Source organism: Callorhinchus milii, unplaced genomic scaffold (assembly GCF_018977255.1).
Source record: "Callorhinchus milii isolate IMCB2004 unplaced genomic scaffold, IMCB_Cmil_1.0 Scaffold26, whole genome shotgun sequence".
In the NCBI taxonomy this organism is placed as follows: domain Eukaryota; kingdom Metazoa; phylum Chordata; class Chondrichthyes; order Chimaeriformes; family Callorhinchidae; genus Callorhinchus; species Callorhinchus milii.
In genome coordinates, this window is record NW_024704767.1 from 6,942,685 (window position 1) to 6,970,429 (window position 27,745).

Genomic DNA, 27,745 nt, shown 5'->3' on the forward strand with positions numbered 1-27,745 from the left:
AATTATACTTTGCTCTTGTTTTCTTAGTTTGTTGCAATTTGGTAGGAGAACTTAGTTTGGGGGAAATCAAACACTTTCCTCTCATAAATTAAATACACCATGAGAAAAACAGATGTCCCACAGTCTCGTAAGGTTTTATGTTTATCAATGGAAGTTTTATATTTTTGTAATCAATCACAGACTTCCATTAGAAGACAAGTTATAATTTAATTTAAGGTAAACGATGAGTAAAATGTTTTTCACAAATATTTGGCTGCACAGAGCTGTACCATGAGAGAGATCTACTTTGTTGTCCCTACCGTGGGAAACTCATATTCAAAAGCTAAATGACACTAACTAGACACCCATCAAAATAACTGTACTCCATCACTGATTATTGAATAATCTTCAATTACACACATTTCATAAATACAATACAAAATAGATCAAAGTACTTGTCTTTTTTAATTAACGTGAATCTGTTATGTTAAAGTGACAATTTTCCATGACTACTAAAAACATACTAAGTTGGAAACCCCCACAAATCTAATTTGTTCTCTATTATGAAAAGATTATCTTTTAATTTCCTATGCTGAATTATTTAAAAAAAAGAGTTTCGAGCAAGGTTTCCGCAGAGCTCTGGGGGGAAAATTGGATCATCTTACTTGGTGTGCAAGGTATGAAATGAGGGAAATATTCCGCTAGCATAAGATCATGGATTGAAATCCTACCGCACTACATTGGATTGCTGCCCACTTCAAAAAAATCTACTCTCTTTGGCAGGTCAATGGCTCCAAATTACATCTCATTCATTTGAGGTCACAGATTGAGCCAAACTAAAGTGAACATTTAAAACCACAAGCTAACGTGGTATTAAATATTCACTGGAAGGTAGGGACAGAGATCTTCCAGATGAGATCGGGAAAAAGAGACCTCTACATTTGACAGGATAGGAACAGGGATTTCCCCCTCCACCCTCATCATGGAGTCGGGAACAAAACAATGCCCATATTATGGTGATCGGGGACATATTGTCTGGGTATATATAGGATTGAAGATTGCTGAAGAGGATCTTCTCTGGCATTGGCTAAAGTATGTCAACCATGCCATCTGTTCCCATAACAATTCTAAGTTAAGATATTTCCCACAATTGACCTGCTTTCTCAGCTTCAGTCAATCAAGTCAATAATGTTCAAATCTGCTGATTCCTGGGCCACGGAATTGCACAATGAACAATATTTTATCATGTAAACTTCCCACAACATGTGGAAAACAGCAGCATATGTGGTATCAGGATGTAGACAACAGGCATTAGTTGCAAGTGGTCTTGGAACATCTTGGGACGTTCTCCCGACGTGAAAGGCGCTATACAAATGTAATCTTGTTGTTGTTGAACATTTAAAATCACATTAAAATGATAATCAACACATATCCATAACTTCATTAATCTTTTTATTTACAGAAAAATACTCTACAAATTATAGTCACAGTGTTCAGATGTGTACAGTTTAGTACATTGATAAAATACAATTTTAATGAATACCAAAACAAAATGGAATACGTAGCAAAGAAGAAACCCATGGCATTTATTAGTTGGGTCCCTGAGGTATTGGCAAAACATTGGCCCAACTTTTCTATTGGCAAATCCCTATACATGCACAGCTGGTCTAAAAAGATACATTTCTGTTTCTAAAATTCGCTTTGCTTATGGTTTTTGAATCTGGAAGCAAATACTGTTACAAGTATACATCAGTTAACAACAGAAATCAGTTAAAATATTTTTAGAATGAACAGCTTTGCCCTGAATTACCAACAGTTTTTAAAAAATACACGTTCAATTAATTGAGGCTGTACAACAATTCTACATATGTTAACATTAGGCAGTAGCAAAATTATTTGCCAGTTGCAGCTGACCAGGGCTTATATAAATATAATAAAAGGTTATATGTTCAAGATAAACCTTCAATGAAGTAAATAACCATTCAACCTTACAGCTGACTATGTTGTATGGTGTTCCCATATTTTGAGACTTATACTGACAAAAAATGTTACAGTCGGGTTGTTTTTCTATTGATTTCGGAAAATGACTTTTCTTGTGAGTGGGCACAATTCATTGGTGCTCCAATATATTGCATCACATTGAGTGTCTGTTATTATCACTGCAGATTCGCCCCCAAAGAATAGAGTCACTTTACAGTATATCTTGTGAAGCTCTTAAGAGACGTCCTCCCGACGTGAAAGGCGCTGTATCATCATAGAATCATAGAATTATATAGCGCAGAAGGAGGCCATTCTGCCCATCGTATCTGCGCTGCTTCTTTAAAAAGAGCTATCCAATTGAATCCCACTCCCCCGCTCTCTTCCTATAGCCCTGCAAACTTTTACTCCCCAAATAATTATCTAGTATATAAAATATAAAGATTGAGATTGCAATATTTAAATTCTCTAATCAAACAGTAGGATTCTTTTTTTTTGTCTACCACCAATTTATTTCAACGAATGTTGTCATTTTGAAAGCAGCTGCCAAATATTGTTGACAAGTGCCAGTGACACAACTTTGGGGTTAGAAGTGACGTTAGAGGCGACTTGAAGATCTGGAAGTCAGCCAATGTTTCATGCATTGCTTGACTAGGCTTCAGAGAGATTGGACCCACACAATCATGTTATAATAAGGTTAAATAATAATAAATAATATTCCCTACATTTGATATAGTGTTGGAAGAATATGTCAAAGCGCTTCACAAGATTTTCTATAATATGCAGCAACTGTTTGTAAGTTGTCCTGTATACATGTTATTATTATTATTACATGTGGCTTGCACAACTCACATATTAAATTGGTTATACACACGACTTACACAACTCAGATAATGAACCCCACCAACTCAGGTTTTGGAATGTATAAAAACACAAATGTAATACTTTAATATACAGTACAAAGTAACAAAAAATTATAGAGTCAAGATTCTAATCACTTTGATTTAAAAAATCTTAAAGATTTTCTGCATTTGTTTTCGGCAGTACAAGTCCTAAATAATCCCGAAGAACAAAATACATGTACTTGCATACTGGGTTTATATATTCCAAATCTGTGCTGAACATTAAATTTAGATCATACCAACTCTCTATAATAAAACACTGCCTGGTCTGTCTAAAGTTAATATTTTCCACATTTTCCAAAAGTAAGTCACCAGAAAATCTGTGTGTGGCAACAGAAGGGTTTCTTTTACATCTAGTGAAGAAAACTCCCAAATAATTAACAGTTCCAACCATGTAAAACTATTTCTCCAGGCATTAAAATATTTTAATGACACTCCAGTGACTGTAAATCAGACTATGCTTACTAAAGGATGCTTATTAATGCATCTTCATCATTAAAAGTTAATCTTTCAAATGTTCTTTAGCATTTGAAAGATTTTTTTTCTTTAAAAATGAAATGATGTCATTGATTTACAACAATTTACATACATGCTTGAGTTTATAACCTGCACTTTACCATCTTAGCTTGGCACTCATTATAAAAAACACTTACAGTACAAGTAACTGTTTCCCATTCATTAACGCCTACACACTCAATGCTTAGTACAACTTGCATTGTTATGGTCAACTCCTGGAGGCTGCTAAGAACCTGAGCAAATTAAATGTAGGTGGTGGTGGAGAGGTGGGTGGGGGGCCTCAGAGAATGATCATCTAACGTGGGATGTCATCTGCTGCACCTTCGCATATTTCTGCTCTATGTCTCTGGCCTCCATTCGCAGCTTGCCCAGCTGTGAAATGTTGACACAGCCAAGGTTCATTGGTGACTTCTTTGTGTATCTATTGTTCCTCAGCCAAGGAATTCCACAAGGCAGGGCTATTGCAGCAATCACTGAGAAGCAAAATGGCTTCATTAAGGCTATTAAACTTAGTTTTACCCCTTTACAAGGCACAGATTTGTCTTGGAAACATCCCTTACCCAAATGGTCATTTTCCAGCTGCGAGTCTAGGCAGTGAGTGTCTGTGAGGGCTTCACAGCAGATCTCTATCCTGCCTTCATTGATGGCCACACAAACATGTTGCAAGGGTCACTGGATAGCCATAGGCACCTTGGCTCACTAATTCAGGGATGCAAAATCCAGTCATTAGTCAAAACTGGCTCAGGTCAACTGATATCAACACATTATATCTGAAGCGGAAACAGAACAATGTTCCAACACTTAGTGATGCATTGTTGGGAGTTGTCATGAGAATAATCCTTGAGATTGAATATTTCATGTGACCTGACAAAAGGCAGTGAGTAACACTGCTAGAATATACATAGTTCCTAAAAACATATTGCACACTTTTTCTTCAGGAATGATATCAGTGGAAAAAGTGACTCTTGTTGACAATCGGCCAACAGAATTGAGAATTGATCTTAAATACCTACATATTTTAACAATAACACTCAATTTGTGTGATAGGCCATATATACACACACACACATTGGAAAACACTTCTGCTGTTATTATGACTTTTGCTGATTCTAAGAGACATAAAACATTTGCCTTAGTTCAGTGCAACAGTCACAATGTTTCCTTATGATGTGCTACTCCGTCTCCTGGGTCTTAGCACTCTCCTTCCAACGCTCTCTTCTTCGTTATCACTTCCATACGCTCTCTAAAGCATCAAGAGAAAAAAAGTTACTTTTGTCTTGCGTGATTCAATATTAGAAATATATATTTCTCAAACGTCGGTCAGAATGATTTGGACTCAAGTCCCTCACCAGCTGACATTCCTAAACTAGCTGTCGAGCAACACACAGACAAAGTGTTGCACGGTTTAAAATGCTGTGCCATCCTTCAGATGATAAACTCAAAAAGGGGTCTTATCTGCCCATTCTGATGTCCAAAAAGCCATGAAGGGATCCAGATACTACTTTGAATAGCGCGGAATTCTCCCCTAATATATTAAATGAAACTCCTACAAAAAAATCTATAATAAATAATAATAATACATGCAGTTGATAAAGTACCTTAAGTCAGTCAGATGTCTAAAAACGCTTCACAGGATATACTGTAAAATGGTAGTTACTGTGTATATTCTTGTGAGCGAACACGGCAGCCAATTTGTGTACGACAATGTCCCACAAAGCACCCATGAATAACTGATCAGTATTCACTCTATAACAGGAAAATGCTGAGCTATTTAATGTGACGTGACCAAAGGTAGTGAGAAAACACTGGTAGAGGCAGAAAAAAATACACAGTTCATGTATTTCTAGACTATTCTTTGGGGCTGACTCTGTTGCGAATAGGCAATACAAAACAAAAAAAAGTTATTACCAAAATACAAAATACAATGTTAATCAAAACATTTTTCCATTCAATCAAGAAAATATTATCATTATGGTACTGTACTGTGACAGCTCTTTTTTCTGTCAGTCTCTTAGTCTCTCATTTTTTCTCTGTCAGTCTCAGTTTTTTTTGTTAATTTATCCTCTCCCCCGCCCCCTCTGCCACTCTTCCCACTTCTGCCTCTCAGGCTCGTCTCTCTTCTCTTCTCCCTCTCTCACCCTCATGTTCACCACTATCCAGTCTCACTGTCTCTCTTCTCTCCTCTTCCCCCCAGTCTTTTCAGCAAATGTTAAAGGTCTGAGAACCAATGCGATACTTACTGAAGCATCTTCTTTCTTCAGACAATCTTTCTTGAGGAACGAACGAGTCAAATGATTGCACAGTGACACAATCCGATACGTTAGCTGAAAGAAATTACATCAGTCTCAAAGAAAACTTCTACAAAAATGTCGAGGAAAACAATTTAAGAAAAATTCTACTTTGTCAGTAAATAAAGATCAAATTTCACCTACTCTCCATCTCCTTCGTGCATACAGCTTTCTGAAATTTTCCAAATTCACAACAGATTCTCTTCTGACAAGGGCCTGGCATTTGTTAAATGGCTGGAAGAAAACAGTCATGGGTCACTTACATTCATTACATTTGGCTATTCATTTCATTAGTAAAAAAGCTGCCTAAAAAATACACTTTTTTTAAAATTAAGAAAAATTCAATATCATATGAAACTTTGGAAAGGTTTCTTCATAATTGACATCTCCCATCTTAAGCTTGGTGCCAGCAGCTAACTTGAGTTTGATTCCCCTCAATTATTATGGCAATTCAGTTTGAAAAGCTGGGGCTCGGAGTTCTCATAGAATCATAGAATCATACAGCATGCAAGGAGGCCATTCGGGCCATCATGTCTGCGCCAATTCTTTGAAACGAGCTATCCAAATCAATCCCACTCCCCCGCTATAGAATCATAGAGTTCTGATCCCAAAGCCCCACCATTTATAGTTTGTTTATGACGCTGTACAAGGATGGAATTGTGCTGGAGGGTCAGAGCCCTTTGGCAGTGCATCAATGGCCCTCTGAAACCTGTTCCTCAAAGGAAATGATTTTAACCACCTTTTTGGCACAAACTAACTAAACATGAAGTTACTATTACAAATTTATTACCAAAGAACATCTTTAATGTCAACTTGCTGATGACGGCCTTGTACTGTACTAAATGCTGAAAATGTTCTCCAGTTTTGGCTTACGTGCTCACCTAAACCACTTTGGCTAATTAAATAATGCATGCTTTCCATGTTCACTTTACATCTCAATTGCATTGTTGGCAATAAATGCCTTAGGGTAGTCAGTCGAGCAATGGAGCAAGCAACACAAAGTTACGCTGGATGCTTTGCACTGGTCTGTACATAGGGAATACACAATGCTATACATACACGAAAGGCAAAGTACTGCAGATGCTGGAAATCTGGTTAAACACAGAAGTCGTTGGGAAGATGCAGCAGGTCAGGCAGCATCCATGGAGACAGGAAAATGAGTTAACAATTCAGGTCAATGACCTTCCGTCATACATTTCTGACGAAAGGTCATAGACCTGAAAGGTTAACGCATTTTTCTCTCTCCATGGATGCTGCCTGACCTGCTCTATAGATACGCACTCTGCTCACTAAGAACAGAATAACATCTTGCCAGTCACTTGACATGTCGTGTCCCAAACTATATATTGTATATACTGGTGACAATGCTAGTGAGATGTTTCACATATTAAAGAAAATTGCTCCATTCCTCTTTGCTAACATTAAAGTTAAAATGTAAGTTAAACATTTTGTTCTGGCTCCAGTTACTCTAGCTACAGCAAAGATGAAACAGTATCAAAACTAATGAAGGTCATCTAAAACAGCTTCTGTTAAACTACCAACACAGACTAATGGGGCCGAATGGCCTCTTTCCGTGCTGTATAGTTTGCAGAAATTGGTCATGTAAAAAAAGTTAATCTTGCATGCATTCAGTGTCACTTGATTTGAATGGTTTCTATGAGCAAAAGATTACAAAATGGTAAACTTTTCCGAAGAGAGTATCAAGAATAATGCAATCAGTGATTTACTCATTTTACAACAATACTGTCTTGGAACCGCCTAAATTTTCATGTCCAAACAATGCTAAACATTATCAGGCACCACAAACTACATTTCCACAAACCACAAACTACATTTATATTTGAGGTATATAGAGATTGTAATCACTATGGGGGAAGGGTCATCTTGACCTCGACTGAATGGTGTTCCTCTCGCTGCTTCCAGGTTTATAATCAGCTAGTTCATGCATAAAAGTCATCAAATTACCTGCCTGAGGCACGTGATGAGATGGATTGCTAGCAGGAGACTGATCAGTCAGTGAGTTACATTCGTCTCATATGAATTCCATGCTTTGCCTTCCCAAACCATTCAGAGATCAGCCTTGAGTTTCAAACTTTGATGTTTGAAATCATAGAAAATTACCCTACAAGTGCTCTATAAATGCAAATAATCAACTGCAATGTGGTTGTAAACGTATAATAAATATACAAATGTTAAATTTAGACTTGAGACTGAATAGTTTCTTGTCACATGCATCTTTGTTTGATATGCAGTCAATATCTTACATTATTCATTGTTGAAACTATTAACTAGTCTTCCAGTGACAGAGTATTCATCACCATTGATTGATGTGCTGCATTTTTACAACTACATAATGCAGAATCATTGACTGCACAAAAAGCAAGAGGTAAGACTAAGCAATACCAGATTACATTACTGCAGAAGTGTGCATGGAATAATCATTTTTTGTGATGCTGATACTTTTTTCCATTTATTTTAGTTTAGACATTCACTGTATAAACAACAAGCAACAACAATTTGCATTTATATAGCTCCTTTCGGATCAGGAGGATATTCTCCGAGCTGTTCACATAAAGATTTCAAACAGAAAGCAAACAGACCAGGTCAGACTGTTACTCTTGTTACTTTGTGGGTTATGACCGAACTCAAATTGCAGATTTACTGTTAAAATTATTTGGCATTCATATGATACCTGGTGTACAAACAAGTGCATAACGTTAACCTTTTGATGAAGGTAATTCAGAAGTTGTGGAACAATGAGCTGTAGAATTTTTCAAGCATACTAAACTCTATTCCCCATATTTTGCGTGTCAATGTTGGCATTCAAGGCTCTACATTTTTAAGGATGAGTGTTACAACCTCACCTCTCTTGGAGGGATTGAAACTTGAAAATTTACCAAACTTAATAGGAGTGCTGGTGATGAACCTACTGTCTGTATTTAAATATTGAAGTACTTCTCATAGACCGGAAATTACATGAAGATAATACAATAAAACAAAAAGGATTTGACACTGTTCATCAAAACTATAATAAATCAATAGAACACATCCTGGAAAGATATACAAGGTTCATAGACAAAGCCACAGCCTTATTCTCTTCCATAGCAGACTCCACAGAAATAGAGTTCAAACAATGGGATAGGAGAGTAGCGTTTAAGGTGCTCCCAATAAATACCTTATGCCATTTAATTTACAAAGCACAAATCAACATTGCACAGAGTTGAACACAGCAACAAATTAGAGAATCAATTTCTGATACTAATACAATTCTGAACATTTCTCAATTACTGCATGTACTGAATATACAGTAAACTCCTGATAACTCATCACTCCAAGGGAAAAGGGCTCAGTGACGAGTTACCCGAAGTGGAGAGTTAGGCATATATGTATAAATGCATAAACAAATGCGGTCGGGATATTGACAGCATGATGACTGAAGTAGTCATAACAAGTTAATCCAGGGTTGAGTTATCAGGAGTTTACTGTAAGCATAAAACCTTTTCAGTTTTGATTGTTGCAGAAGCAGGATTCTTTGAAGTTATTATTTGAAGTTCCCAAAACACACCAACTATTTACGTTCAATCTGCTACAAAATATGGATGTATTCTCATTTGGTTTGTATTCTGTAAACCTAATTTTAGTCAAATTAATATAACTGATTCCTGAGTCATTGAGACCCCTACATGCTGTCAGATATCAATTTACTAATTTAAAAATAAAAAAGATGTTGTAAAACGCAAAAACATTTTCTTGAAGTGCAAGAGTAAATAGTATACTATTTCAGTTGAACAATAAATCCAATACCATGCATGAAAATAATCTTATAGGGGCAAGGTCTCCACTCCTCACTCCGCCTCCCCAACCCCCAAAAAAATAATTTAGCGACCAGACTCTGAAATATCTAATTTCATGCTTGCGATAAGTTCGCCGTTACATGTGCTATTTAACAAATCCTTCAAAGTTTCATTCAGATCTTTATTGAACACAGATGTAAAGTCCTCGTTGATATAGCCTTCACTTGTGTCCTCAGTTTGAAATGACTGGATTACATCCTGGACCCATTTAAGTTCATCTGAAATCTCTTGATTCAGACTCTCAAAATGGGATTTTAGCTCATCGTACTTTCCACTGACTGCGTTCAGGGTACTGTTGACGCTCTTAATTTCATCTTGAAGCTGCTTCTTCCTAGACTCAGCTTTACGGTATTCATATCTGATCTGTGACAGATCATGCCTCACACTTTCATTCTCTTCCTTGTACCAGGATTCCTTTTCGTTATAAATAGAGATCAGTGCGTCAATGTCTTCTTGAAGAGAATCATGGGCTGAAGCCAATCCGCTGAAAGTGGTCTCCATCACAGAGAGGTCCTCCACCACCTTGGCAAATCTTTCAAAATTAACGTAGGTGTTATTTGGCGGCATGCTGGAGTGAGACTTAATGGTGTATTCTTTCAATCGCTTGGTTTTCAGCCTCCTGCGTTCCTGTTTCTTGCTTTCTGAGGTTTCCTGTTCCTCCTTTTCATGAGACTTCAGTGAACGAGACAGAAGAGTTCGACATTATTGACATTAAAACTGCAAATGGCTAGGCTGCACACAAGGTGGCACAAATCCACACCACAGCAACAGACACGAAATTTAGCATTCCAGTGTTTCACAACCATTGCATAGTTAGTTGCACGGTTAGGTGTACTCCATGTAAGTCTTTCATCTAAGAGCTGTGGAATGGGATGCACATGAAACAATATTGCAAACATTTGCTATGGACATGCAAAACAGTGCCGTTAGATTGTTTACTCAGTCCCTTCAGCAGAAAGGAAATGGCATTGATAATCTTCTAGCATGTTGTGCACTTCACATAAAAATAGATACACCAAGATTGCACAGCATTCACATTAGCACTGAAGCAATAAAGTGCTGAGTTTTAATCTGATAACGTTAGAGCATATTTGTTTCAAGTTGAATTTTAAAATGGAAATATACAAATCATTTAAGACAGGTAACAAACTAAATGTAACCCCGACAGAACAAACAGTTATAATAATAAATAACAATAATCCTTGCATTTGATATAGCGCTTTTCATGTCTTCTAGACGTCTCAAGGCGCTTCACAGAATAGACTGCAAAGTGAATTGACTGTATATTTATGGGTGAAATGAGGCAGCTAATTGCTCACAGCAGTGGCCCACAAACAGTTGTGGATTGAAGTGACCAATTTATTAGTTTTTTTTTCTTGAGGGATTACTATCAGGTGGGTAGAGTAAGGAAACTTGCCCAAGATTTCGCCCTGCCAGGAATCAAACCCAGATCTCTCGCTTGCGGGGCGAGTGCTCTAACCACTGAGCTACAGGACTCCGTGACAAAAGCAAATACAGCTATGTTGCAACTTTCACTTCCATTTCTTTTAAAAACAAAACTATACCAGGCTCCAGTGTAGCTTTGGCCTTAGTTCAAGCTACATACATATGATACAATCATTGTGAAGCCATGCTCCGGCTCACAATGTAGCACTTTGTTTCTCCCCATCTGAAATGCTATAATTATATTTCAAACTCAGTTAAAGGAACACCAAAGCATATTGACAATAAAAGTACTTATTTTCCTCATAAAAAGGCAGGGAATACTTAAAAGGCAACAAACTATCTTTTCAGGTGGCACAATGTTAAGTCTTCAAATAAAAGATCATTGCAATTGCTTGTCAATATGCATGCAATCTCAAACAACAATTGTCACATGCTTCACAAAAACAAATGTAATTCATTTGTAGGCAAAGGTTATAACTTACCGTTATCCATGGGTGGGAAAGAGCTTGTTTAATGTTTAATCTTTTCCTAAAATAATAAACAAAACAGGTTTACAAACAGACCATCTTAAAATCTCATTCATTAAATAAGTCAATAATGAATGCAATGAAGTAAAACATTGTTTTATCACCATAGAGAAACTTTGTCTCGCTTACTGTAGGATGGTTTTCCCAGACATACAATATTAAGCATGGTGATGGGTTTTCACATACATCAAACATGCTAACCAAAAATAAACCTTTCTTGAAAGTAACAAAGGAGTATCAATACTTAAAGGTTTCTAAGTATAATTCTCACCTAGTATCTTTCACCAACAATTTTTTAATGAAGTCCTTTGCCAGTTCACTGGTGTGGCTGAAGAATTCTTCATCAAGGTCATAATTCATTGCAGTGATGTTTGTGAGGGTTTCCTGTTTGGATTCTCCCAGGAAAGGGGAAGCCCCACTTAACCTATTAATACATTAAAAGGTTATGAAATCAGAGCTCTAATAATTCATTGAAGATTGTTTTTAAATGTTGCTAGATTTACACTATCTTTTGTACATACTTACAATATGTAGGTAATAACACCTATGCTCCTGCAAAATAAAGTATTAAAGTTAATGCATGATTTACATTTGTAACTATATTTACTGTTACTGTTTCATCAAATGTTGAATCTTATTTTCCAATAGTGCTTTAGTTTAACGAGACAATTAACTAACTATCATAGATCATAGGCAAAATTAAATTGTTTAATTCTAAACTTTGGATCGTTTCATTTTTCTGCATTACTCAGGAAGGCGTTTGGTAGAAACAGATATCACTTCTTAAAGTGTTTAAATACAAAAAAATTAACAAAAATAAGTTAATTTTATTACTTGGATTTCAAAAAAAGTATGGATTTCAAGAGCTTTAGCTTTCTTTCAGATGAGTAAAGATTACCTATTAACATTGATCTGACAAAACTAGTTGTAAAATCTAATGAATCTTCCTACTTTTGCCTCGAAAGATTTGTTGAAGTGTTTTGTGTATGCTTACCACATATCTGCTGGTAGACCAAGAGGTTCATAATTCACGATTTCTGGAGCTGAAATATTAATAATTCTTGCATTTGATATAGAGCTTTTCACATCTCAAAATGCCTCACAGCATATACTGTACATTGAATTGGCTGAATATTTGTCGGTGAAATTTAACAATTTAAATATTGATCATTTAAAATACATTATCTTCTTTAATTCACTGGAGTATCATAAGCACAAGACAAATACAACCCAAAATTACCTGCGTGTGAGCTTAACATAAAAAGGCAGGTGAAAACTAATTTTGTCAGTACTTAACTAAATATTTAACCATTTCCGTATGAAACAAGTTTGATTTGTGATCCACTCAATCTAGAAGTGAAGTAATGAAATGCAGTAACAGCATTTTAAATACCCACCAACAAATTCAGGTGTTCCAAATATATTTTTAAATTCTACTCCATCTTCAATTCTGTGAGCGAGACCAAAGTCGATCAGCTTGATGTGTGGCACAGGTACCTTGTCTAGAAGCATAATGTTTTCTGGCTAAAAATACATAATACATAAAGATTGATTAAAAGAAAATGTCAGACCAGGGNAAAAAATAATTTGGGTGGATGCACACATACATTTGTTTTATTAGACTGACATGCGAAGGGTTAAAAAGGTGCAATTTGCAGATGATGAATGGATTGTGTTGTATGTCTGAATTTATTGATTCCTAGATTTTTTTTAAGAAAGATTAATTTTAACTTGATATAGTAGCTTTTCTAGAATCATCTGAACCTAATTATTTCAATTAAAAGTTCCCTCTCAATAGAATACAAGTTCTATAGTTTTTTTCTTTAAAAAATGAAATTATATTATTGTCGTTAAAAAAATAGACAACATTACCAATTTTGATGATCAGTTCACTTGGTAAACACCCCGAACCCCAGAAAAAGCTCAATGCAATACTCAGTAAATAACATCTGATTGTAATTCAACCCACATATGTACTTTGAAAACTGTACTAAGAGCTGGATCACATCTGTTCCATGCTACATACCCTAAATTGACAACACAAAATGTGCCATTGCTTTCACTAATAATCACATATTAGTGGTTAGATTAGAGAATAATGACCACCGGCCTACTATTGTTTGTATTTATTTGGCTGTTTTTTGCTTATCCAACCACATAGGCGATGACCATTGGAGACTAGCAACATTTAATCAAAATGTTATGCAGTTCACAATAAGTTATTTCCATAAGTTGGAATAGAATGCAAATTCCTTTAGACACTGATGTTTAATTCTCTTCCCATGGTTACCTATACAGATAGAATAGGCCGATTTTTCATATAGCACACAAACATTCGGGCAATTTGATAAAAGATTTTGAGGACACATGCTATTCACAGACCTTACCTAGGAAATGTAAGACAAAAGAAGATTCTACCTTGAGATCAAAATGTGCAATGTTCTTCGAATGGAGGTAGTTCACACCATCTAGGATTTGCTTAATAAATGCCGTTGCCTCTTCCTCACTCAAAGATTCTTTCTGTGCCAGAAAGTCAAAGAGTTCTCCTCCGGTCACACTGCAAGAAAAAAAAACACAGCCCTATAAACACAAACAATAGTGGACTGATGATGATTGTTCTGGGAGATACAATTAGGGATTCATTTGGGTGATTCCACTGAGTGCAAAGTCTCAGTAGTACCGTAGTATAGTACATTTCACATGTTCAGTACAAAACATCGAGAATGTTTAATGTTCACACACCAGAATCAAGTATTTTCCCACTTCCCACAAACCAGACAGCCTTTTCAAAAATTGCCTCACCGAAAAAGCACAATTTAGTACATATTTCATAGGAGGATGTTCTGAAAGACCTCTTAAATAGCAATCCATCTGATTAAAAGTCAAAACAAATTTTAACTTATAGTTTAGGTTACATTTAAGTGTGCAAATGTGGGAACTAAAGATTCAGTAATCGTTCAACAACGTAGATTACGATTAAACGTCTGTTTTCCTTTGAAAATAAGCAGAGAAACGTACATTGTGATCTGTAGCCTCTGACATCCTGAACTTTTCCCCTTACATTCTCCCCTTTCCGGTTTCTTAAACAACATTCAAAACAATAAATCGAGCAATCAATCCAATACTTTAGTTACTTCTGAAAATGCTGACATTTGCTCAGCCATGTGTACAAAAGTGTGCTTTAAAAAACGGACAGAAAAATCAGGCACAGCCATTTTAATGTCCCCAACTAATAATCCACACTACTGGCTAGTACATCAAGGATTCCCAAATCATGATGTATGGAGGCTAAATAAGTACTGTCCGGGCTGCACACATTCCAGATACCAGTGGAATCCCATCTGTAACTTGGATAAGATCAATGACTTGGGTAAGAACATCTTCTGAATATACTGCAGTAGACAATTCCTGATGTAGATGGCATTAGGTTCAAGTCCTGGGCCATTTTACTGGGGTGGCGGTCAGGACTTTGGGGAGTTTCTGGGGCGGAAAACAAGGTTGAACAGTAGGAAATTTCACTGAGTTTAAATGTATAAAAGGAAATAATGGATCAATAAAAGCGTATCATATTGAAACAAATTATCAGAACGTTTTTAACCAAAGAACAAGAAACACTAGATCAACAAAAACTGCAGTGGCATTTCTTCATTTAACTTTACAAGAATACTTCCTCTTCCTTCAATTGGGATTACTGCAGCGGCTTTCAATTGGTAATTATTGCAAGAGGATTTAGCCTAACTGGTTATTTGGCATAAAATTAGTGTTTGGACAGATATCTCTCTCAGCAATAATTTACATGGGTTGCTTTTCAAACAACAGTGCTTTATTGTGTAGTCACTTTCCCCAGTGACTGAGCTTGCTCAGATCCATTGACAGCTGAATTTAATGTCACATAACTTACCAGTGACTTGTGTTTACCCAGTTGAACCTTGACAGACCTACACAATCTCTGCTTTTTACAATTACAAGGTTAATGTGCAGCTCGTACCTTTCAATTTGGAAAAAAGGAGGGGGAAGTCAGATTTCAATGGCTGATGTATAATAAATATGTAATTTTAATTCTTTCAATGTGTCCTCCCGACGTGAAAGGTGCTCTATAAATGGAATCTTGTTGTTGTTGTTGTTGGCTCGGATACTGTGAAAAACTTCCTTCCATTTTGGATGAGTAAGTGATACAATACAAAATATATGTTTGTATAGGCCCTTGCACATCAGGAGGACATCCCAAGGATTTGGACCCGAGCTGGGGGTTGGGATTAGAGAAGGTGGAGGGCAGGGAGGGTAGGAGGTAGGTGGCCAATCTGATTTTTTCCCTTATGGTACACCTGGACCAACCCTTATTGCTTAATGATATATTCCAACAACATATTGAACTCGGAAGGGATTTAGAAGTACTCTATTCACAGTCGGTGGCAATACAGTAAAACCACAAAAATAATAAAGGCTTTACTGAAATCTGTTAAAAAAAAAGACATCAACTGAAAGCTACAACCACGGTACTAACATGTAAATAAAAAACTCTTCACTCTTCGTCAATTTACAAGCTAATAACTTAAATAGACAAGAGTATAAAAAATAAATCCTTAACTGTCTTCACAGCTTTGCATCACTTAAGTTAAACTTAAAAAAAAGCTAAAACACCCAATACATGCCACATCACGTCTAGAAACAGAAAATACTTTCTAAAACATGTTCTGTTGTCCAAGTCACACAAAAAATACTTGGCACGATTAGAGAGATTAATCAGGACTCACAGACAGAAGCAGAATCATTTGATTTAAAAAGCAGTGTACGAGACGATTGTTCCTTTTGTAAAAAAAAAATTTGCACAGAGAATGAAGGTCGACAACTCGAAAAATTAGTTTAACAGTTTTCTGGTGTAGCTTAATCTGAGTTTTGTTATAACATTAGAAAGTACACAAGCTTCTCCCTTCTGGCAGCAATGTCAGAACCTTTCAGCTGTTGTTTGCTGAATGGAGTCCCAGATGGAAATCGACTACATGAATTCTCATCTGGAACAATGGGAGCAAAAGAGGGCAGGAAAAATATTTATTGGTCAGGACAGAACGATTCATGCATGTTCCTATCATTTCTAATCAGAAATGGCAGCATTGGTGTGTAAACCATTTGCTCTTTGATACACAGGTGCAATTCTCCTTATTGTTGATAAATTTTAGCAGTTGCAGGGGTGTGAATTAATTCTGAAAAATTCCATTAAAAGCTCCCAATACTATGTTTCGTGAATTGAACAGCCATCAACTGCATTAGGTACACTCATCCCTCCCAAGGCTGGCACGTTTACTGTGTGGGAAGAATCACCCCATTGTGTTGCTTCTTGTCAAAAAAAATCCTAAATCTTTAGTCTCCGCATAAAAGATAAATAAAATATGATTTCACTGTTGTTCAGTTGAAGATGTTGGACAATCTATGAAAAGTTCTCATTGTTCTCATTCCAAATCCCACAGTGTATTCTCAGTCTCAAAACACTGCTATATATAGTGTAGTAACAGACTACAATATCACAGCTCTTCCTGCTAAGCATCCCTGACGTTTCAGCACATATATAAAGATGTGTTAAATTGAACAAATGACAGAAAGCTACTGGAATGTCGCTTATTTTGGTTCAAGAGAAATAGATAATAACATTCCATTCATTGTTTTCTCTAGGTACAGAAAAACTATTAAGGAAGCTATTACTGGTTAAGATACCTGCCACCAACACAAAGTTGCTGATTTTATCTGGGCTTAGATACATTACAGAACACTAAATTTCATCCAAGCAGAAAAACATTCACATTTGCTGATATTCCTGCCTGAATGCGCGATTTGTTGGAACATTAATCAAAATACAAGAATACTTTGGTAGCTGGGGCTTAAAAGTGATTCAAATCCTTGAGATATTCAACCATCAATACTACCACAAAAGAGTCAATTATAAATTGTGCATTTAGTATAGATTATAAGTATTAATATGAAGATAACTGGAGCTTAGAACTTAAATCCACCAAATGTGCACGAATTGTGATTTGTACTCTATCCGATCAATATAGGAGTTGGGAAAAGAACCTTTTTGCACCCATTTAAATGTAATATAATCAAATAATCTTACAGCAAACAAGGAGGCTATTCGACCCATTGTGCCTGTGTCAGCTCTTTGAAAGGGATATCCAACAAGTCCCTCTCCACCGCTCTTATCCCATAGCCCTGCAAATTTTTCCTTGTCAAGTACATATCCAATTGCCCTTTGAAAGCTATTATCGAATCTGTTTTTTTAATAACGTAAAAACACATCGAGAAAGGTCATTGCAAGCTGCTCTGTCTAGACTCTTGGGTACTTTTAAAAAAAAGTCCACTGTTTGTACTCTTTTGAATTCTCTTTATTTCACTTCCTTTTCTCTCTGTAACCCTTTCCTTTTGGTCAAAATTAACCACTTAACTTCCTATTTTTCTACTTCCTTTCAAGTACATTAGCATGTACTGTCTGGAGTGAATGAATATATTTGTGTCTAGATTAAGTGCCCAGCTTCTGGAAACCACGCAAATCCAATATGCAGTGGAAAAATAATCCTGACATTCATTGCAGATTCTGCCAGCATCAATTGAAGTTTAAAGATTGGAAAATAGCCATCTATGGCTAGAAATATAGTACAAATTAGATGCTTCCTAGCTCAGAATCAGAAAATGCAAAAAATACTACTGAAACAGCAATAATACTTGCAGACAAAAAGTTAACAAAGTCTGAAAAAAGAAAAAGGCCATCGTAATTATTTTAAAGCGTAAAACGGTGATTGGATGTAGAAGAGAGACTAGTGCTTGGATTACTGCAATAACAAGGAAATAAAGTGTAAATTGCAAAACAAAAATGTGATGCACAATGGAATAGGGGAGATCAAGATTCTTCAATGATCCGGATATAAATGCAGGTTGTGATAAACATCTGGAATACAGCTTTGTTTATTTTCTGGGAAATTGTAATACAATTTTTTGTTCAGGAGATTTAAACCCTTGGTAAACAGTGAGAGGATTCAATGGTAAATAATCTGTGAATGGAAGGAAGAGGCATTCAAGTAGCATTTTCTTATTTTATGCTTTCTTGAAGTGAAACTCTTTTATGAAAAAGGGACAATGTCCTCAGGCAATTTATCCGATACTAAACGTTAGAGGTGCTCATTTGTATTTGAAGTTTGAATGAACATTTATATATTTCAACTATAATTCTGAGTAACATTTAAGGCCTAGTTCTTTAGCCTTGAGGAATGATTCAAAAATTCTTGTTGATTAGCGACCTCCATTTTAGCAACTCATTTTCATCTTAATTAAGTACTACCCTTCCTGTTCTTGTAACTTTTTATCCCACAGATAGATAGCAAAAGGAAATCCTCTTACTTACAGTTCTAGAATGAGTACAACATCTGTTCTGTTTTCATAGACATCATGTAAGGTGATAATATTCGGGTGTTGGATCTGCTGTAGGATATTCACCTCCCGTTCAATTTCCTCTCGTCTCACTCCCCTTCGACTGGCACGAAGTTGTCTTTTCTTAATAAACTTTCCTGCATACTCGGTCACAGAGCTTTTCTCACAACATTTCTTCACGATAGCAAACTGGCCACTATATTAAATAGAGAGAAACACTCGTGGAAAACTGATCCCAATATGAGAAAAATACAGTTCAGTTTTTTCTTTAGTTTTTTCAGAATTAGAGATATTGTTTTTTTAAATAAATACAATACATTTCAGTCAGACAATTTTTTACATCATAATAATCCTTGCATTTGATCTAGCACCTCATCACATCGTTGTGACGTCTCAAAGCGCTTCATAGACCATTTATAAAGTAAAATGACTGTGTATTTTGTGGGTGAAATGTGGCCGACAATTGCACACAGCAGTGTCCCACAAACAGCCGTGGATTGATTGACCAAATTTTGTTTTATTTGGAGAGATTATTACCGCTGGAAAGCATCTAAGAAACACAAAATGGGGAATCTCATCATCGGAACTGCCTTTAGAAAACATTATTTTTGTGACTTTGAATCTGATACATGCAGAAACCTCAGTTATCCTTAAAATCCCAGCTATTGAAAACTAAGAAGAGTTTTGAAAAAACAAGCATTCCCACCTTTCTAACGACAGCAGGCACTGAAATGCATAAGGTAAATGACAGATAGAAAAATAAATCAGCTAAAGGGCAAAATTGAGGTAGGGAATAACAAAAAGCACAAACAGAATGAAAGAAATACCGAACAAGAATATTTTCTTAAAATATCTCTTCATTTAAAACTGTGCATTTTAGTTATTTACACTAATACATTTATTGAAAGTGTGTATTTCTACTGCTGTAATATTCATACTCTTTCTCTCAATATCCCATATCACAGTGTGGGAGTTGAAAACATGCAGAACCAACAGAATTTGTCTAAGGGTTAAAGTTCCCTTTTTCGGTCTTCTTGGGTTGTTCTTGAACATTTTTATTCGAACAATGAAAGCTCAAATCATCACCAACTCAAGAGGAGTTATGAACTCGAGTGTGTGAGGAAGTCAAGTTGTCATCGGTTAATATGTAATCATCAACTCAGGACGCTGGTTGGGAGGAGCCTGAGAGTGGGAGGGAAGCCAATTAACATTTCAAGCGAAATAATAATTAACCTGGGATGTTACAGAGATCCATCATTTCAACTGCGCACATGATTCTGTTCCCACATTGTTGTTAGGCTCCATACGTCCTCCCAGCAAGTTCCTGATGTCACTCAACGTTCAAAACAATTTTGTCAGGATACAAACTATTGCCCAAATTATTCCGGTATCTTATTGCTTGTGCCCTGTTTGAGGTACATTGAACACTGTGGTCTGGAATATACCCATTAGTTCAAACTCTCTAGATATCTGCAGCAAGCAGGCAAATTCTCTCTTTTCACAGCTTTTGATAAAGGCAGTGACTCCGTGGCACAAGAGCAAATAGTTAACCACAACCTTACCTAAATTCTCATTTCTCTTCAGGTTCCTAGTTCAGTTTCCTATCCATTCATCCTTACATGTTGTATTCTCTGCTAGCATCCGTCTGAGGCTATGGTTAGCTTCAGTGTTGCATAATTCACATTGTGTAACATTGAGACTATAACTAAAAAGTAATACATAGTGCATAGTAATGTCACACAAATAGAAAGCACTCATGAACATCCCTTACTGACTTCTACCAACCTTCCCCACCCCTAGAGCCATTCCCAGTATTTGACAGCACAACACAATATCTTTAAACTCTTCACACAGGAGATATTCTGACATTTTTACAAGAAAATTATGGTACGCTGCTGGCTGAGGCGTGGCAACCCCACACTTGTGTTTCTTTTAAAAGTAAAAAGGCCACTGACATTTTTTTTTACAATCAAATACCACACAAAGTGTTTCATTATTCGGCTGCCAGGTGTGCATCCAATGCCATTTCTTTGCGAAATTGATTCTCTACATTCAAATAATCCAACACAAACCACCATAAAAAGGACCAATTGTGTTTTCAAGATTAAAACATTTCTACAAATTTAGTATTCTCAAAGAATAACTGCAGCAATTAGCTGCATTCATAATAATCCCTGTATTTGATATAGCACCTTTTACATTGGTAAGATGTCTTAAAGCACTTCACAAGATTTCACTGTAAATTGCAGTGACAGATTTGACAGGAACATGAATTAAACAAATACATTGATATAGTGCATTTACGTAAGTTGCTTAAGACAAATGCTAATACTGTTCACACCGAACACAGATTAATGCACACACAGCTCCCTCCCCTTTCCCATTTATCCAGTTTCAGTGATCTCAAGATAAGGCCCATAGTTTAGATTGGAAAACATTAACAATATTGTGAGAAGGCAACATTTATACCCAACAATTTTAGATGTAGGTCAACAACACGTCACAAGAACAGAGGTTAACCACTATCTTGGAGTAAATTCTAATCTGTTTGCTTTGCTATCTTGTAAGTACATCGATTCGAAATGCTAGTACTATTGATGCACGTCATGTATAATCCCCCCACCCACCCCCATCTGTAACGGCCAATGACCACATATCTGCTTTTTTTTCTAATTGAGAAATGTTCACTATCCAGTATTGAATCTCATTATATCCTTTGTTACTGCTATCCTTAGTAATACGAGAGGGGGAAGGAAGAAGTAATGCAGGAAGAAGTAATGCAGAACTCGTTCTGCAAGTGAGAGACCTGAGTTCAATCCAGGCAGAGGGCAAAACCTTGGGCGAGTTTCCTTACTCCACACAGAGCCTAATAATAATCCCTCCAAAAAAACAAAACAATAATAAAAATTGGTCATTTTCAATCCACGACTGTTTGTGGGACATTGCTGTGCGCAATTGGCTGCCGTGTTCGCCCACAAATGTACAGTCAATTCACTTTACAGTATATTCTGTGAAGCGCTTTGGGATGTCTAGAAGACGTGAAAAGCGCTATATCAAATGCAAGGATTATTATTATTATTATTATTTAATTGTGTCAATTGGCATTAATTCCCTACATGGTCATCTCCTGCTTTAATGATAGCAAATCCATTCAATTCCACATGAAAGGGTTTCTAAAAATAAAAAAAGTTAAGACCCTTACTTCAGAGACTGAAAACAAGATTCTCCTTGAATGCAAACTATGTTGAACATGGCAGTTTTGTATTCTGATAGGCTTTCAATATCGTCCGCTGATCAGTAAACTTAAACTTGGCTTTCAAACACCTGCTCTCAACAGTATGATAAAACAGATTGTTTGGAACAGAGAAACATTCCTGTCTGCAAAGATATGTCAGTTGTCCTGGGATATCTACACTTCTCTCTCGTGTGCTTAGCTTATGAACAGCTGCAAACTGAAAACACCAGAGCATGTTCTATATTTAACTTTCTCGTTAATGGTGATGCTTCCAGTTCAGTCAGTAAATTGACAGTTATCTTTGCACATACAGCTAACTAGCTCAGAGGTTTCCATATACTGTTCAATCTAAACCTCCCAGGGGACTACATTTATTAAAGGAGGTTATCTTAATGAACTTCAAGTTCCTGTTCCATCATTAAAAGAGCTTCTATCAAGGTTGGGTGAAGTAGCTTCCCTACATATACCATTGATGTGGCATTATTTATAGACTGCACCAAAACAACATATAAATTAAATGCTAAACCTTTTAAGGTTCTGGTTTACATGGAATTTAGAGCTCGGAAACAGGGCATTCAGCCCACCCTGTTTATTTATACCCCACGAGTCTCACCGTTTCCTTACTCCCTCTCAAACCGCTCTATTCCCTTTCCCTCATGTGTAGATTTAGATACAGTGTATATAATGTAAGAAAGAAGCTGGCTCTTTCATGCTTTCGATATCTTCAAAGTATTAGCAACAATCAGACCTCTTGGCACATGGTTTATTTGTTAAAATAGTGTCAGTATCCAGTGAAACCACAGCTTCAAAACGGGTTCCTTATATTAAAAACACAATGCAACCCACTACTGCAGTACACGCATTTGAAAAACTGAGATCTTGAAAAGCCGTCTTAATTTTAATTTAAAAATCCAGCAGTAAAATCACAGACTCAAAGATGATTTTTTGTTTTTTGGTTTTGGTTTTTTGTTTCAGCCAGCGCAAAAAAACATCCTGCAACTTTTCAGTGGCAACAATGCTCTTAATCCAACACATCCTAGAATATTGAACTGAAGGTTCATACCTGTAGGTCACCATTTGGATTAGTGTAATATCAAATTCCGCACACTTTGTACAGCCATTACAGCACGCTTTCTAATACAGCACCTGAGTGTCCTGGAACTGTAAACAATATTCCACACAATCAGGCTTCAGTCCAAATATTGTGCAGTATCAAATAAAAGATCGACAAGGCAGAATGATCCTGCACTAAACTTATGTTCATCCCCATCTAGTTTTCTCTGAAATCACCCCATGCAGTTAGTTAATGTTCAGATTTCCCCCCACCCTAATTAATTTAGGCCTTCCTCAGAGCTCAATTTTTTCTCAACTTTGTTCCTTTTCCAGAACAATGATCTCCTCCATTCATATTTTAGTAAAATATCGACTAAAAAAACCGTGTTCTTACTTATTGCAAGGTAAACTGAGGTGTGTGGAGTAAGGAAACTTGCCTAAGGTTTCACCCTGTCCTGTCCTCTTCAGAGGAAACAAGTGAGTCTTAAAATTCTTGTTTGTTATCCTCTCGCTTGCGAGGGGAACGCTCTAACCAATATGCTACAAGACTCCACAGAGTTCTGAGATACTGACATTAATAAGACACTATTAAATGAAAGTTCTTTTTTTCTGAGAAGAGATAACTCAAAGGTAAACTTTAAAATTGCCAATATTAAACTATTAGGATTTCCCACAAATCACATAGAAATATGAAATATATAACAAGTCATGTGCCACCATGTATAATCTTTACTATTATTTGAAAATCATGATTTTCTCTTGGGTTTATCTCCATAAAGACCAATAATAGAATAACAAAACAAACCTAACTTGATCCTACTCTCACTTTGAGTGCACAAATCCCCACCATAGTGAACATTAAGTAGTATTCATAAGTTCCTTCCCTTCCAAGCACAGGCAAATGTAGCATTCCTTCAATATTACCTCAAAATAATCACACGTACTAAAGCATTCCCAGTTAGATGCATATCTTTAACCAACATAATAGTTCCATGTCTCATCGATGAGCGCAACTGTCACAAAGATCTTTATTCACCAGATTCCATATAGATCAATAAAAAGCATATTGTCTTAAAATGGTCATGTGTCAACCACACTAAACAAAAAGGAAACCAAACAAGGCCTTTAAGACTCAGTTGCTTCCTCTAAAGAGACTGCTTTGCATTCAGCATATTGTTTTTCAGACAACTAAACACCACAGACAGTTGGGACACATTCTTACTACATAAATGTTTGAATAATTAGGACTACAGTTTGCTATTGAAATTTTAAGCAACCAATTTCAAAGCATTTTGTACTTTAAACAGAAAGAGGTTTCTTACACTGATGAAATCCATGAATGCAACAAAACCACCACTTTGTGGTAGCCTCTTTCCAACCAGCATTCACGTATTGCGACAGTACTAAGGTCATTATTGTTCACTTTTAGTGCCTTTTTTGGGCATATGTCAACGAATCTGACACCAGGGTGTTTCCATAGCTTCAGATAGATTGGAATGGACTTCTGTGAGGGTATTAAAGAGAAGCAAATAAAGTAATTGTCAACCATTGGTACATTTGGGTCATTTATCTCTTCTCCACCCCCGTACCCCCTCGCCCACCCCAACACACACAATTTTCTTCTCTCCTATATTACAACTTTCAGGAGAGAAGCAAGAAGGAAAAAACTCTGCAGGCAATCAGATGAGTTAAAAAAAGGCTTTGGCAACATCAAGCTCCTTGTGCATACAGCAGAGTTTTGAGCATCTTCCAAGGGGTTCCAGTGATACCGCTCAAAGCAGATAGACAAAACGTAAATCAGGAGAAGTGCAGTCAAAGCAACTCTGTAGGAATGGAGAAAAATGCATGGATCTATCAGAGAAAGCGTAGAGACAGAAATTGTAGTGGACCGATCATCCTTAAGACACAAAAGAACAAATTTAAAGTCACAAATGATTTGAGATTAACAGACATCCGGCAATGATGGTAAATACCATATTTGCATGTTCTCAATGAGGCATTACTGCAGGAAAATTCCATTGTACAACATCGAAGTCCTAAACATTTTACAACTTACTACTGCATACTTTCAACACTGTTCATGACAGTCACTACTGAAAACAATATACTGGAACCCTTCCTTGTACCTTTTACTCTGTGCCTCAAGTGGAAATGGCTGTGCAAAATAACACTAGATATTTATTTGTCTAAAATAAACATGACTTTTTAAATCAACAGTTTTTAAACCATGAAACATTTTCTTAACAATTAAGTTATATAAGCATCAGGACTGCAGAGGAATATGGAATGAATAATCAGTTGCAGCCCAGTTATGCGTAATATCACGAACGGGGAGACTTATGTTCATTTTTCAAATACTTCCATATAACGTTATACTGACTTTGAATGCTTTTAAAAATTATAAGGTCAGAATTTCTCCAGACAATCAATAGTTAAAGCCACAGAGAGGGGGAATTGGTTTTATACTGATCAAAAAGGTCTGGTGTCAGATTTTAAATTAACAATGGGTGGGCAAAACATAGCTCTTTATGAATCCCAAGTCAAAGCTTGACAGCCAACCCACATCTGTTATAAATTATAGTCAAACGTTGTATTTTAATGAACTTCTGATAAACTCATTTTGGTATCCACAGGAAAGATTTTTTTCTTTCATTTTATCGTCATTTTAAATCTAATCAAATTTCTTACTGGGCATCTGAAACCCATTTTAAAAAGAGGAGGTTCTGAGGCTCCTTAGATCAAAGCATGTTTGAGCTTAACAGGAAAATAGTTCAGAATCCTTTTACTCCTCAAAAAGCAACCATCTAGGTTAGACATGGAGTTGTATGAGTAAACAAGCATGTTCCTCACAAGACCAACCAACAGCTCCAAAGTCGATCTAAATCAACCATTCTGAAACTTGCATTACTTAACCAATGGAAACTCCTTAAGTTATTGCAAGAGTCTAACAACAACAAAACTCGCATCGATATAGCACTTTAAATCAACTGAACTGTCAGCTTCCAGCAAATCTGAGATACTGGTACTAATTTATTCTTTGAAAAAACTCATTTTGGAATAGGGAGAGAAAATACCAGCAGAAATGTTCATTCTATTGGCATTATTCCCCCACTTGCCACTCCACTTCCAAATCGATTAGTTTTATAAGACCTGGGCTAGTCTCCTGTATTGACCAATAAGGAAAGCATATCCTGGAGGACACAGTGCACTCCTTTTTAACCTATTGTGGTTTAATCGATTGTTGCGAGATGCGCTCTCCCTAAACACCATTCAGTGATCGGTTACAAGTCTGCATTACATACAATTAAAACCATGGAGTATGCAGGTGGTGGCCTGCCTGCCACCTCACTCAAGAAGTATAGAGGGAGACCAGGAGAGGGGATGGGAAACAATTACAATACGACCTTCCTGTTTATTTAATGGTGGTTTACACAGAGTGTTATTTGGAAATTGAGGACTGAACAGACATCTTCCTTTCATAATTGGTTTTCAAGGAATTTCCAAACAGCAAGCATGAACATGCAGCTGCCAGGATACATTTGGTACAAATGCACTCGCAGTGTCAATGTATAACATTCCTGTCAGAAGCTCTCACCTTCCCAGTTCTTCTCCAATTTCATAAAAATCCTCCACTTTCTGTTGCTTAAAGGTAGCCATGCCAGAGATCCTCATTCAGATCATCAAACGAAAATGTTCAAGGGAAAACTTTCAAAATCCATTTCCAGTGTACTGCAACAGGCGCCTGTGTAACATGTTTAATATATAAATAAAGCCAATATCGCTGAACAATTAAAAGAAAAATGTAAAAACAAATGCTAAATTAAACTACATTTGGTATTGTATACAGTTCAAATCTCTACTTTCTACTAAATTAATACTTGTTCTTTTAAAGTTAAGTCACACATCATCACTGGACAACTTTAGTAAGTATCGTAGCAATAACCTTTGAAAAACAGTAGAATTTCATAACTCAACAAAAACTGAAGCTGAAGAGAGGCAACATTCTTAATCTGGTCTTCACTTTCGTAGTGCAACAATCTACAGAAAAACCTCACATAAGTCATATCAGTTGGGACCATACATTTAATATGATTTATGCAAAGTTAAACAGCATAGAAATTAACTCTTGAACGGTATTTGATCTTATTTATAATTTAAGCGAATATACGATTTATACAGATTCTCCTGTACTTACCTAACGTATCTTTGCTAGCTCCTCGAGCTGCTTTACTAGCTGGAAACTATGGAACAAAATAGAAACTGATAATGAAATGCATAAATATTTTGAACAGTTACACATGGATAAGTCGTTTAACCTGTATGACATCTAACTATCAAGCAGTTTCAAAAGCAAGTATTGTTGCGCAGTACAGTACAAATACATCCCAACCGAGCATTAGCTGAAAATTTGGTGTTGGGTTTCAAGGAGGTTGTCTCACAAAATAGCTGGAGTATATCACGTAACTGGAGTGAAGTCAACTTTTGAAATTTTAAAATTCAAGTTAGAGAACACGCAGGTGGTCCACTGAATCACTTTGAAGCTTCCAACAAG

General features: G+C 36.4%; 1 protein-coding gene across 4 annotated transcripts in view; it reads right to left on the bottom strand.

The window, feature by feature from the left end:
* Window positions 1-1,414: 1,414 nt before the first annotated feature.
* The window catches only part of dapk2b (death-associated protein kinase 2b), a 33,674-nt gene continuing 7,343 nt past the window's right edge, over window positions 1,415-27,745 (bottom strand). For 3 of the 4 annotated variants that reach the window (XM_007907820.2, XM_007907813.2, XM_007907829.2), the window contains exons 2-11: window positions 27,389-27,434; window positions 26,789-26,935; window positions 18,880-19,101; window positions 13,908-14,046; window positions 12,887-13,013; window positions 12,484-12,532; window positions 12,015-12,041; window positions 11,761-11,913; window positions 11,445-11,490; window positions 8,578-10,188 (exon numbers count right to left, since the gene is read on the bottom strand). In XM_007907820.2, coding sequence (XP_007906011.1) covers window positions 9,541-10,188; window positions 11,445-11,490; window positions 11,761-11,913; window positions 12,015-12,041; window positions 12,484-12,532; window positions 12,887-13,013; window positions 13,908-14,046; window positions 18,880-19,101; window positions 26,789-26,865 — 1,488 coding nt within the window. In that variant the 5' untranslated portion in view covers window positions 26,866-26,935; window positions 27,389-27,434 and the 3' untranslated portion in view covers window positions 8,578-9,540. Of the gene's footprint in view, window positions 4,618-5,614; window positions 5,699-5,806; window positions 5,897-8,577; window positions 10,189-11,444; window positions 11,491-11,760; window positions 11,914-12,014; window positions 12,042-12,483; window positions 12,533-12,886; window positions 13,014-13,907; window positions 14,047-18,879; window positions 19,102-26,788; window positions 26,936-27,388; window positions 27,435-27,745 lie in introns of those variants that run through there. The other variant, XM_007907839.2, reaches the window with a different exon arrangement.